Here is a 13,853-nt window from a genome sequence, read left to right on the forward strand (position 1 = left end):
AATTTTGCTTCTCTGCTTGCGATTAGATCATTTTAAGCTGCTAAACTCCGGGAAAGTTTTCAGTCCAATGATCCAGTAAGTGGATGCATTCAAACAATCCGTCCAAAACAGCGCTAATATAAAGGACACCAAGCTGATTACATCAGAGATTGCAGCGCGAACAGAGACTTGTGTTGCGTTTTCAGTGAATTATTAATTCCAGTGCGTTTTGCTTTTAAACACGAGCTCTTGTCATATTCTGTGATTGTCTCTGAAGAGCGCGAGCCCTCACATGTCGCAGACTGAACGGATTGTCAACACGTCCCATCGCTGTATGGTCAGATGAGACGCATACTACGGTTTCTTGACTGGATAACCAGTCTCGCTAGTAAAGTTTTGATGGATGAAGACTGCAATCAAGGTAAAGACGATTGCGGTGGCGTACAGGAGTCGTACAGTAAGCACGTGTGAGTCCGTTATACTAATGCGTGTATGAGTGCTCTTTACGCATTGATCGCACATTGTATTTATGCACAGGCACAGACATTTCCATACATTCACGTTGTTTCCACACACATTCAAGATAATGTTTTGATTTGCCATGTTTATGTTGCTGTGTTTGAAGCACAATTTCTATTCTAACCCTTTAACCCAATTTTGCTACTCTGCTTGCGATTAGATCATTTTAAGCTGCTAAACTCCGGGAAAGTTTTCAGTCCAATGATCCAGTAAGTGGATGCATTCAAACAATCCGTCCAAAACAGCGCTAATATAAAGGACACCAAGCTGATTACATCAGAGATTGCAGCGCGAACAGAGACTTGTGTTGCGTTTTCAGTGAATTATTAATTCCAGTGCGTTTTGCTTTTAAACACGAGCTCTTGTCATATTCTGTGATTGTCTCTGAAGAGCGCGAGCCCTCACATGATCCGTGTACTGTAGTAGATATATGCAGTCAGCAGGCGGTTGGTTTAGGGTTTTTTTTTGGCATCTCCATGTGGTCCTGTTTGGTATCGCAACTTGGCTTCTCTAAAATGTAAAAAAGCTCTTTGCTGTTGCACTGTTCACATACTATAAAATTCAGATTTTTTTTTCTTTCATATGTGCTTATATGGGCTCCTTAGATCATTTGGTTCTTTGGTGTCCTTTTGTAGTTTCTAAGTGTCCTTTTTTTGGAAAGTCATCTAAATTAATTTAGAAAAAAGCTTGCAGAAAATATAGATTTTTGAGAATCACCCTTCAATCTTTGGTTTGTTTTGCTGGATATAGCAAATAATGACAAAATAAACATTTGAAACCAGATAAATGGTCTATGCTTAATTTCATGAAGTGTGCGATTAATCGCGATTAATCGCAGAAAAAGGATGTGATTCATCCCTAGACAGCCCTAAAATGAATATTATTTTATAGCAGGGCACCATCTCAGTGATCTTGTCCTGTCACTCTAAATTAGTGCTGCCAAACAACTCATTGTGATTAATCGCATCTAAAATAAAAGTTTTTTTCAATGTTATTATGTTGCAGCCTGATACGACAATTGTTTAAATTAAATATAGGCTACCCTCCTACCTCATAATGACAAAGTGAAAACAGAATTTTAGAAATGTCTGTAAAAAAAAAAACTGAAATATCACATTTACATAAGTATTCAGACCCTTTACTCAGGACTTGGTTGAAGCGGGCTTCATTGCACAGGATACATTCATTTCTGTGAGACGTGTGCTTCCACTCGCTGTTGTTTCAGTCTTTTACTTTAGATATGCTTTCATTTCTTCCGTTTGGAATGCAGTGTGTATTAGATGCACGAAACTCACGTACTGGCAGACTTTCACATGCGCTTTGTGTTTGTTTGTCCTGAAGCTCGATCGCGGCTGCGGTTAAATGCACTTGCATCTCCGAATACTTTTATGAAATTGCCACTTGCATATAATAACTGACATGGGAAAAATACGTCAAATAGAGGTTCTGAATTTTGGTTTCGATTTATTTTCGATGAATCGTCCAGCCCTATTAACTAGAATTTAGTTTTATAGTTACTTGTTTTTACTATTATTTGCCTCCATTTGCAATAGTTAGTGTCCACATTTGGTCATTTCATCTATTAGAGCAGAGCAGCAAGTTTTTGTGTTGATGTTTTGCAGGGATATTTGCCTTCAAGTGTTCACGTGCCGAGGAGATCTTCAACATGCTGCAGGACATCATGCATAATAACAGCATCAGCGTCGTGGAGGAGCCTGTGTTTGAGCCCACCCTCGCACAAGCTGAAGCAGAGCTTCCCCTCACACCGCACACACCAACCAGTACGTCTGCACTTCACTCAGACGTCAGCATCCATAAGAGCTGTGAATGAGTGCAGCTCCACCAAATAAATACAGATCACATCTTCTCACTATTGCCAAGATATTGAAAGTAGCGGTTGGTTTTTTGAGCTGACCTTTTCTGTAACTTACCAGGTGTACCTCATGAAACTTCTGGAGATGTCTGTAGACCATATTCCCCACTCCAAAAATATAAAGAAAGAAATACATTTTATTTTTCTTAAACTAAATGAAGCCTTTTTTAAGACCATTAGACTTACTTTTTTTTTTTTTTTACATTGCAACATTCCAGTTCTCATTCATGTAAAAATGTAAATGTCTCAAGAAACGGCTAAAAACACATCTCTTCCATCTTCATTTGACCCTCTAACTCTAGCACTCTCTATTCGAATTCTATTTCATCTATTTGTCTTTTTATTTATAAAAAAACACTTGAACTTGTAACACTTGCGCTCTCTATTCTATTTCTTTTCTAACTACTTTTCTTTTTATTTCAAAAAAGACCCTCTAATACTAGCGTTCCCTATTCTTTTTTCTATTCTATCTACTTGTTTTCTTTTTATTTATTAAATTTTAAAAAAAACTTGCGTACTGCGTTAGTCTAACTGAGACTTGTCACAGCACTTACATATTATTGCTGTTTTGTTGATTTTGATTGCCCTCATTTTAAATGACTAAATGTAAATGTAAAAATCTAGTTATTACAGAAACATGCCAAAAAAAAAGATTTATATTGTGAAGTGTACCATGGTATTTTTTTTGCATGGTCTTTCATTTATGGTGATTTAAATGCATAGAACAGTTATGAGAATCTTTTTTTTTTTTGCTTCAGCTCCTGGAAACCTCCTCCCTACCTTACCAAATGGCAGCTTAAGGTATCCCTCGTTGGGGGATGCGTCCTCTCACCCCTCTAGTCGGCATCCGTCAGTCGGGAGCATGTGCCTCCCTTCACTGGGCGAGGAGTCCACGCACCCGCTCCTAGCTGCGGAAGAGGCTGTGAGGGTAAGTGGAAATGTGATCAGTCTCAAACCCCATTCACAGTCATGGTGATTTAGGTGGTTTTCACACATTTCCTAGCACCTGGTTTCAGACTCAAGTCCTCAAGTCCAAGTCAAGTTACTTTTCTTACGTTATCACAAACTTACCATTGACAGAAACAATCAGCTCTACTGCCTTTTCTTCTGCATTTAAATCTTTATTACAAGCAATCCTGTGGTTCATAAAGAACTTTGTTTTCCTACCTCCACAAGTGCCATCTTATTATTGCCTTGTTTATCTAAAAGTGCCCTTTCCCTTTAAACCTAGCAAAAAAGCCATATGTGTTGACTGTGAAACACAGTAGACTTTAATAATATGCATTTATGGTGTAATTACTACATTTTCGTGTCAATCCATGTTCATATTTACTGCAAAAAATGTGCAGTTACTTTAATTCAGCGCTTGCAGCGCAGCAAAAATAAACACGGTGCGGAAACGATCTCTGCACTGCTGCAGACGGAGTACCTCACCTTCAGCATTATAATTATTTCACCCCCGCCGGACAGAGACTGAGACGGCATGTCGTGCCAAACCTCTCACAGCAGCGTCATCAGCTTGAGATCGGCCTTTATAGAGACCGCTGATCAATTATCGCCCCCAAGCGATTATTGGCTGATAGTGATCGGTAGCCGATCAATCGGAGCAACCCTATTATAAATAAACGTGACGTGACTGGACTTTACTGGAGTGCTGAACTGCAGAGCTCATGCAAACATCACACATCGCTGTAATCAGATGCGTTCTTAACTGCTGCTTTCTCACCGCTGTCAGTTTTTGTTGTGTTTATTTCGTTATTGAGAGGAAAGCGCACAGCATGTATTTTCGTATTCATCCAAACGCCGCTCAGCAGCTTCAGGCTCGGCTGCGTTTGCTCTGAAGCGCTGTGTCTTTACAGCTGAATTACAGTCTTGTGCTACAGCGCCACACTGGTCAAACTGCATTATTGCAGGCTCTTACATTAGATCATATGAAATCAAACGATTACTTGACAACAAAATATTTTTTGTCAATAATGTCGTCTAATCGTCAGCCCTATATGTGACCCTGGTTCATAAGACCAGTCAGAAATTGAGATTTATACATCATCTGAAAGCTGAATAAATAAGCTTTCCATTGAGCTGTCAGTTTTTGTTGTGTTTATTTCGTTATTGAGAGGAAAGCGCACAGCATGTATTTTCGTATTCATCCAAACGCCGCTCAGCAGCTTCAGGCTCGGCTGCGTTTGCTCTGAAGCGCTGTGTCTTTACAGCTGAATTACAGTCTTGTGCTACAGCGCCACACTGGTCAAACTGCATTATTGCAGGCTCTTACATTAGATCATATGAAATCAAACGATTACTTGACAACAAAATATTTTTTGTCAATAATGTCGTCTAATCGTCAGCCCTATATGTGACCCTGGTTCATAAGACCAGTCAGAAATTGAGATTTATACATCATCTGAAAGCTGAATAAATAAGCTTTCCATTGATGTATGGTTTGTTAGGATAGGACAATATTTGGCCGAGAGACAACTATTTGAAAATCTGAGGGTGCAAAAAAAATCTAAATATTGAGAAAATCGCCTTTAAAGTTGACCAAATGAAGTTCTTAGCAATGCATATTACTAAACAAAAATTAAGTTTTAATATATTTACAGTAGGAAATTTACAAAATATCTTCATGGAACATTAATATCCTAATGATTTTTGGCATAAAAGAAAAATCAATAATTTTGACCCATACAATGGCTGTTGCTACAAATATACCTATGACTGCTTTTGTGCTCCAGGGTCACACATGTCATATCACCATTTAAATGTAATAGTCACCAAAGCATGTCTCATGTCTCCTCAGGGGCACACATATGTGAACACCACTGGTCTGCTGGAGCAGCACAGCCCAAGTGTTTTAGAGGTTCCTGCAGAACTGAATGTCTCTTTATCTGACGGAGAGGAAGCCGTTCATCAAGAGGCCCCTGATCCCGGCCCTCGAGTGCAGCTGGAGCCTGACGGTGCTCGCTTTGTGTTGGGCCCAACTCCAGTGCAGAGACAGAGGCAGAGAGAGGCCATCTTGTCAGGAGAGCAGAGCCCCGGGAGCAGCTCGGCCCAGAACTCAAATGGGAGTGTGGTTTCACACCCGAGCGGCACGGAAGCGAGCGACAGCGCTAGATCCGAGGAAACCTCTCCCAGCGCTCTGGAGAACTTCACTGTCTCTCGCCGCCGCGCTCCTCTCACTCCCGACACCAACGTCAACAACTCGGCCCAGCGGAGGACGGCTCTGCTGGACTACGAGAACCTCCCCGCCCTGCCGCCTCTGAGAGAGCACCCCAAGGGCGGCTCCGAAGACGAGGACGGGGAAGAGGCTGTCAACGGTTTCCACAGCCCCGACCCCACTCACTACTACATCAACACCGAAAACGTGACCGCGCCCCTCAGCGCTAACAAGCTGGAGTCAGCCCGCTGGCGGGATCGCTCCGCGCCGACCTTCTTCAACTTCGACTTCCGCCGCCCCTGTTTGGACACTCACAGACTGAACTACATCGAGGTTGAGACCGAGATGGAGAACTCCAGCAACCCTCAGACCCTAAAGACGCCCACTTCGCCGCTACCCCAGACGCCCACGCGCAGGACAGAGCTGTACGCGGTCATCGACGTGGAGCGCACGGCTGCCATGTCCAGCCTGCAGAAAGCACTGCCCCGTTACGACGGTACCTCCAGGAAAACCCGCCATAACAGTGTTGACCTGCCCATGTGAACACTCCTCAAACTTCACCAGGTCATTCCAGAGGCAGGTGGACTTGGTATTGGGGTTGCAAAGGGGTGGTAAATTTCCATAAACTTTCCAAAAACCCATGGAAGATTCCAAAAAAATCCCGGGAAAGTTTCCAGAATTTCTGGAATGTTTGCTAAATTTACTGAAAAATGTCCACCTTTTTGCAACCCTGCTTGATATTAGGGCTGGGAAAATAAACCAAGAAATTGATTCTGCATCGATTCTGAGATTTTCCGAATGCATCGCGATTCTTTCTGGAGTCGATTCTGAACTTAGTTTTGAACAGCAGATGCTTTAGAAACAGCCGTACTCTGCTCGTTTCCAAATCCTTCCACACACTTGAACCTAAAATAATCATTGATGAAATTCAAAAAGGTTGAAGCGAATTACAAGGGTGTTCACAGTGAGATGTTTACATTAATCTGACGTCATAAAAGCATTCTGAGCCGAGGTGAAATTAAAGACTCGGCCGAACACACAAGCGCTCTTCAGTGCTCTTCTTCATGAGCATTTGAGTGTGCGGATAAAAACTAGAGTAGCGCGCCATCTGCTGTTAAAATCTAAGCTCAGAATGCGATGCATTCGGAAGATCTCAGATCGATTTATTGTCGCAGCCCTACTTGATATCACAGAAGTGGTTTTGTTTGTAACGCTCGTAGGGATTTCATGTAGTTAAAAGAGTGTCACTCTGTCTCATGTTGGCTTGAGAAGATTAACAGAGGAGCTCGCCATATACCTTCATTTTATTCCTATGGTAATATACTACTACTTTTCTTACACTCATTTTTCAGTGCCTGTTTATTTTTGTTTTATTATGTTAATAACAAGGTTGGACAACATTCCACAGGTCCATTCCGTACGGTACAAATCAGTATTACTGATCATGTTTTTTTTTGCCTTTATTTACCCTTTATCAAGTGACTAAGTTGTTTTAAAACCTGTATCTAAAGATAACTTCACACACTACATTTTGAATTTTTGGCTTCATATAGTAGATTTCAATACGTCGCACAATAAAAGTCTATTTTGTTTCATTGGGGTTTTTAGTAGCACAATACATACACTATGACCCCTTTGCCCTGCCATAAACATGCTTTTCATACCCTGATATTATCTGGGTACTGTTTAGCAGGATTGCATTTCCATCTTGTGTCTCTAGTGTCATCAGATGGAGATCCTATTACAGTTATCCACAAAAAAATGGAAAACACCACTTGAATATTGTATCAGAGGAAGTGTAATTTCATCAAATTGAGTTTTTCGGCCTTGATGAGTGATTGTAGCATGATCGCAGTTAATCTAGACAATTTAGTTTTTTTTTTTAAAAGAGTAGCAGTATTTTGTAACTGATATGGAATCGTATGGGTAGCCAACATATAAAATTGGGTTAATAATATTGGAGTTTGTGGACCACTATGTGCTGCATTTTACATGCACTATGTACATGCAAGCTTGTTTATGGATACTGTTGGATATCCTGCTGGTAATGTATTACAGTAATCTAGTCTTGAAGCCACATGGATGTATGAACTTTTATGTTTGAGGAACAGACAGCTTGCAGGATTTTATGTTTATTTATAGACATACCCACAGTCAAAAAGCAAGTTTTAAAGCTCCCGCAAAAACAGAGTGCGATGGATAATTGCTACCATTTACTGGTAAGTGCATCTGCCAAAATGCTTAATGGTTTTTGAGTTGTTCCATAAGCAAGCAGTGTAAACAAGTTTTTTATTTTATTTTTTTTAATAATGTCATAAAAGCATCATACAGAAGTCTTTGATTGGCTGCATTACAGTTCCAACTTAAATTGTATAATTTCAGTTATTTCATAGCAAGAAATTGGCCAAACACCTCAGGTAATATGTCTGTTTATTTTGCATTTGCTCATAATATCTATGGAAAGCACTTTCTCATTTGCACACTACTGAAACTTTGCACTACATAAGGAATGATTGACGGTGGACTGTTTATTCTGTTTTGCAAAGCAGAATTAATTTTTTAATTATTCACTGGTTCAGGGTCAGTTTTTCCATGCTCTTGGCAGCAGGTGCCACTGAAGATTTTTTTTCTACCTTTTTTGTGAGCTACATTGTTTTTAACCAATCATGAAATTATTAAAAAACAAAACAAAATCACAGAACATTTCATGTATCTCAAGTTTTCGGGCTGAAAACATGATAATTTTAATGTCATGGAATTGCCAGAATTGTCTGATCCCTCAAACCTTGTTACCCTGTCTGGCTACGTAACCCGAGACATGCTTTTCGCTTTCTACTCACTCAGCACTGCTTCAGAAGAGAACAGTGTCTGATCACATCTGTTCTTCTGCTGCGTGGAGCGGTGGAGGAAGCAAATGACTAAAGAGGCACGCATGATAAATCTCTGCGGGGACAGCCAGGTCAGTCACATAAACACTTCAAAGCATGATAATGCTGGACAGACTGGAAATAAATGAAACTGGAAAATTAACTGAAAATTGAAGATTGCAAGTCATAAGTTACTTTTAAAAGTAATGCATTACAATTTTGCATTACTCTCTAAAAAGCAACTAATTGCGTTACTTTTTTTACATTACCTTTTTTTCATCTGGACTTGGCTTGCTTGTTTGTTTTTAATGTAAAAAGTTACATTTCTGGCAAATGTAAAAGACCTTTCACACCAAAAGTGAAATGAATAAGCCTCAGGCTGAAGTGTAAATGCACGTCTGTACAGTAGAGAACGCAGCTCCAACAAACCTTTCAGCTGTGCTGCCGTTCAGCACTCAGCCATTAAAAAATAAGTGAATAAACACAAATGTTATGTTTATCTAAAGTCATTTTGGTTGAATTGGGTCACTGAAGCTCAGCATCCAAGACACTTTGATAAAATGGGATTAAATGCATAAAGGATATTTGTGTTGTTTAAAAATTAAAAAACATTTTATTTTTTTTGCAGGTTTACACTTAAAAATAAAGTTTCTTTAGCGAGGCCATAGAAGAACCATTTTTGGTTCCACAAAGAACCATTCAGTCAAAGGTTCTTTAAAGAACCATATCTTTCTTACCTTTTTGTAATCTGAAGAAGCTTCTTTCGCCACAAAGAACCTTTTGTGAAACAGAAAGGTTCTTCAGATGTTAAAGGTTCTTTATGAAACCATTTTGACAAAAAAGGTTCTTCTATGGCATCGTGAAGCATGTTTATGTCATCATTCTGAGTTTGCATTTCACTGTTTTATTCAATTTGAGGAATACTGAATCTGTTTTTGTGCAAGTGAGATTTTTCGGTGGGATGATCTCTATCATGTCTTTTGTGAGGAGGTTTTGGATTTCTGGCCATAATAGCAGTGCCATTTATATGTTATATGACCTTAGTGATGCAGGGGCACCGCAAAACAGATGCACTGTGATGGCCTCTTCAACAGCTTTGTATTGTAACTAATAAAATAAGTGTTTTTATTGAAAACTTATAACTACAAACTGAGCCTCAAAAAAGAACAACCACCAGAGAGTCTTCTGCGTCATCCCTGAAGAACTTCAGTCTGCAGGCGGGTGAGTACTTCATGGTTTAGACTAGAATTCCTTACCAGGAGTAATCTTATGATTAAAAGACACATCGAGACGCGATATTAAACTGGCATGAGTCTGTAAGAGCTTTAGGATTGGCTTGAGAAAGGAGTGAAACTGAATCGAAAGGAACCCATGCTAGTCAATAACCATGTATAAGAAAGTATTTTAATTACCATGAGATTATAAATAACAATAAAAATCACATTACTGCATGTGCAAGGTTAAATGATCAGGTTCTCTTGTTAAGTCGAACGTATAATTAAAAAGAAAGTACTTCTTTTATGTAATCCTTTTTTAAAAATCTGGTTTAACAACTGATTATAATTTAACTACTGACTTGATTCAATTTATAAACATTTAAAGGAACAATGTTGGCCCAGTTTAAAAATCTGTACATTTTCATTGTTTAATTAAAGCTTTTAAGTAAATGCAAATTTGATATTGTCTAGGTAAGATGGTGCAACTAACACAAGCACTATTGATTGCCTAATATGCTTCTGAGAAAACGGCAGCCACTCTGTTAAAATCTGAAAATTGTTACTGCATTCTTAGTTAATAAAATGCTTAAAGCATCAACTTCTTGATTCTAGAGAATTTGGTGATCTCAGTTTTGTTGCAACTCTTGTATCATACTGCATATATCCAATGTGAGTGGTGCTAAGAAACTTTGTGAGACACACACACACACACGCACATATATATATATATATATATATATATATATATATATATATATCGCTGGATGGAGCTTTTTAAAACCAGCCAATCGTGCTTGTGTTTCTGACAGATTTTGTCTTAAAATCACAGATTACTGTATTTAAATCTATATTAGACTGGGCTGTTTGCATTTGTTGGTTGTGGCTAGATTAACAAAAGTAAAATTAATTGACTCTGCATGTGATGCATCTGGGCATTTGAAAACAGTTTGCATCATTCCAGCTTTCCAACATGCATATAAGATTTTATTGACTGCAGGCGATCAAAATATAGGCTACCTGCTCCCAAATCAGCAGATCTCTGTCTTCGATTCTTCATGCTTTTGTGTCACAGGCAATGCTGACACCACAAGCATTTACTGCCAAGTCTACACTGTAAAAAATGGAACGGGCTATCTACTTAAAACAATTAAGGTAACAATATTACACTTAATATTTTTGAGTAGTTTTTAAGGCTTGATTTTTTTTTATGGAATCTACCTGAATAAATCATGTAAAATCTCCTAAATTAATTAATCTATGACACAATGTATTTAATATAATTAGTGAAATGTGCTCATTTATTTTAAGTTGATTCTCAAAAGTCTGTGATTTTGAGTGAGGCCTGTTTGTATTTGACTTTGAGTTATATTATACATTTAAAAGACTATATACAGCCAAACAGCTCAAATAGGAAAATACTTGAGCAATACTGGAAAATACTGCAATAGCACTAGCAAAGCTACTGCTCATTGAACAAAACTTAATGCATTAGAGGAGTAGTATCCATAACCATAAGCTCTACTCTTCTGCACAACGGTAACGATTGCACTGCACAATGGAAACTTCAACGTAACAGAAACTCTTTCAAATGTCAAGCATAACTGAACATTAAACAATAATAGATGTTTCGCTTCACTCAAAAACACATAAAACAGCATTTCATTTAAAAATTTACTCTCCATATCCAGCCAAATGCAAAGCATGCTGGGAACTAACAATCACCTCTAAAATAAAACTGCAAAATTGAGCTAATTCTCTTAAAATAAATAGGTAGCCTTCTTTCCTTAATTTTTTTTTAGTTTAGTCAGTTCCTCAATTCAAGCCTCAAAACTGCTTAAGTTTCCTTTAAAAAAAAATAAGGAAAACACATCTCTTGGTTTTATTAGTAAAAAGTCCTCAATATTTTCTATACAACACTGAACCACAATTTCTTTAATGACATATACACACTATTTTAAATTATCACCTTAATTTTTTTGATGAAAATTACAACACCCATGATTAATTTTTTACAGTGTATCCATCTGACCTAAAATACCTTTCTGTAAATCTTGTTCCATTTATTTGGGATTTGGGAATATTCTAACCCCATACTTGGACATGCTCCTCAATATGGGTATAGTTTCCGCTTTAAAAGGCTCTTTCCTTATACATATGTGCAATTTTAGTATTGTTGAATAACATTACTGTTTACATTCAATGGATTTGGACAAATACAGTATACACAAATGTTTACATTTGACCATTTTTAAATGCACAAATGTTTACATGTTTACATTTTAATCTGGACTATAACAGCCCAGAAAATATATGGCATTAGATTTTATTTTCTGCAATGTCAAAAGTCAATGGAAAATCCTATTGTCTTTTTTGTTTAAAGAACCAGGGTGAAGTTTTTTTTAATTAAATATTTATTTGCCAAAAAGACATGCATGTAACGTTTTGAAAATACAAAATGTTTCACATATAATACTCTAACAAATTCTAATGTCATAAAACATGAGTAACATTTTTAACATCAAGTACTATATGATGAACATTAAGGATAACATTCATAACAAAGACATTAAAGAAAATATATTCACATATAATATATACATATAATAAAATATTTTGGTATATCTACTTTCACAGGATAAACAAGATCCCTCGGTTTTGGACAAAAGAATCCTATCTTTGAGTGACAAATCTCTCATGAGACACATATCAAATTTCTTTTTAATTTACATCATAAGGGGTTGGAAATTTGATTGTACCCTGTCTGACTGATTTATACTGACTTAAATTTTATTTACATTTTAATATTTATCTTTTTAACATTTATTTATTCATTTATTTACATTTTTAGGTTCAGGTTTCAAGATTCAGGTTTATTCCTATAATTCTGATGCCTTAAAAAAGATTATGTAAAGCCATCGACCAGAAGAAATAGAAAGGGAGCTGCCGGATCTCCCTGTTTTATGCCTGGGGAGATGCTAAATCTACTGTTTCAGTGTATCGGCCTTTTAAAGTATATTGACCAAAACCAAAAAGATCTAATAAATCAAATAAAAAAATTATGCTTTACAGTATCAAAGGCTTTGTATATATCTATAGAGTGTAACTGTTAAAGGTTATGTATTCCTTATAATCAATTAAATCTGAGATTAGTTGAAATGGTATTACTAATATGTCGTCCTTGCATGAAGCCAGACAGACAATTGACACTAACTTCCCTGCAGCACTCTATAATGCTTTTATAGATAGATTTACAATGTTTTCGTTGCTTTGATTGCTAAATATATAGTATGTTGAACTTCCAGTGACCAGTATGAGAGAGTGAGAGCGATAACACCAAATTTAACACGCCTGCTCCCCATTCACACCTGAGACCTTGTAACACTAATGAGTCACATGACACCGGGGAGAGAAAATGGCTAATTGGGCCATAAAAGCCAGGAGAAGAGGCACCAGAGGGGGGATGAAACGGAGCTCCAGGTGACATTAATGCTTGTTTCTCCTTATCCACAGACTCCGACGGCACCCCAGGAGAGGGATCTGCACCACGGCACTTCACCCCACGAGCACCGAGTGGAGACGGGCACCGAGCACCATTCCTCTGAGCACGTGTGATCAGTGTGTGGGCAATAAATCACCCTCCGGGGCACTTTCTATCAGTACCGAGTCTGTGTTCTCATTCACCCCGCGACATATGGTGGAGAATGCAGGCATTACAGGTGAATTGAGACACAGACTTGTAACGCCAGGTTGCTGTAACGATCTCTGTGCTTCTTCTAGGAGAACCGCTCTCTTCCCCAGGGACAAATGGAAGAGGTAATCCGCCGCCTGACTGAGCTCTCGGCCCGCCAGCAGCAGTTTACCGAGCGACTGGCCGCACGACAGGAGTATACTGACCCGGTCGTGGAACAACTGCAGGCCAGCGTGGCAGGGCACATGCCCCTCCCGGAAGCGCCCGTCAAGGCTCACCAGTACCTCGTCAGGTTAACCGAGCACGACGACATCGAGGCTTACCTCCATACGTTTGAGGTTATCGCGGCCCGGGAGGGGTGGGTCCCGGAAGAGGGGGCTCGCATCATCGCCCCCTTCCTCACCGGAGAAGCGCAGCAGGCCTATTATGCCCTGCAGGCACCCTGGAATGAAAAATATGACGAGCTAAAAGCCGAAATTCTAGCCCGGGTGGGCCTGTCTCCCATGGGGGCCGCGCAACAATTCTACCAATGGACCTATGATGAACGGCAGAC

The 13,853-nt window shown here is 38.8% G+C and overlaps 1 protein-coding gene across 1 annotated transcript in view; it reads left to right on the plus strand.

Annotated features, from left to right (window-relative positions):
* The window catches only part of LOC107728429 (fibroblast growth factor receptor substrate 2-like), a 23,264-nt gene extending 16,959 nt beyond the window's left edge, over positions 1-6,305 (plus strand). The window contains exons 5-7 of the mRNA XM_016538589.1: positions 2,121-2,279; positions 3,130-3,299; positions 5,172-6,305. Of these exons, the coding sequence (XP_016394075.1) occupies positions 2,121-2,279; positions 3,130-3,299; positions 5,172-6,071 (1,229 nt within the window). The 3' untranslated portion in view covers positions 6,072-6,305. The remainder of the gene's footprint in view (positions 1-2,120; positions 2,280-3,129; positions 3,300-5,171) is intronic.
* The last annotated feature ends 7,548 nt before the right edge of the window (positions 6,306-13,853 follow it).

The sequence above is a fragment of the Sinocyclocheilus rhinocerous genome, unplaced genomic scaffold (assembly GCF_001515625.1).
Source record: "Sinocyclocheilus rhinocerous isolate Xijiao unplaced genomic scaffold, SAMN03320098_v1.1 scaffold126, whole genome shotgun sequence".
Lineage (NCBI taxonomy): Eukaryota > Metazoa > Chordata > Actinopteri > Cypriniformes > Cyprinidae > Sinocyclocheilus > Sinocyclocheilus rhinocerous.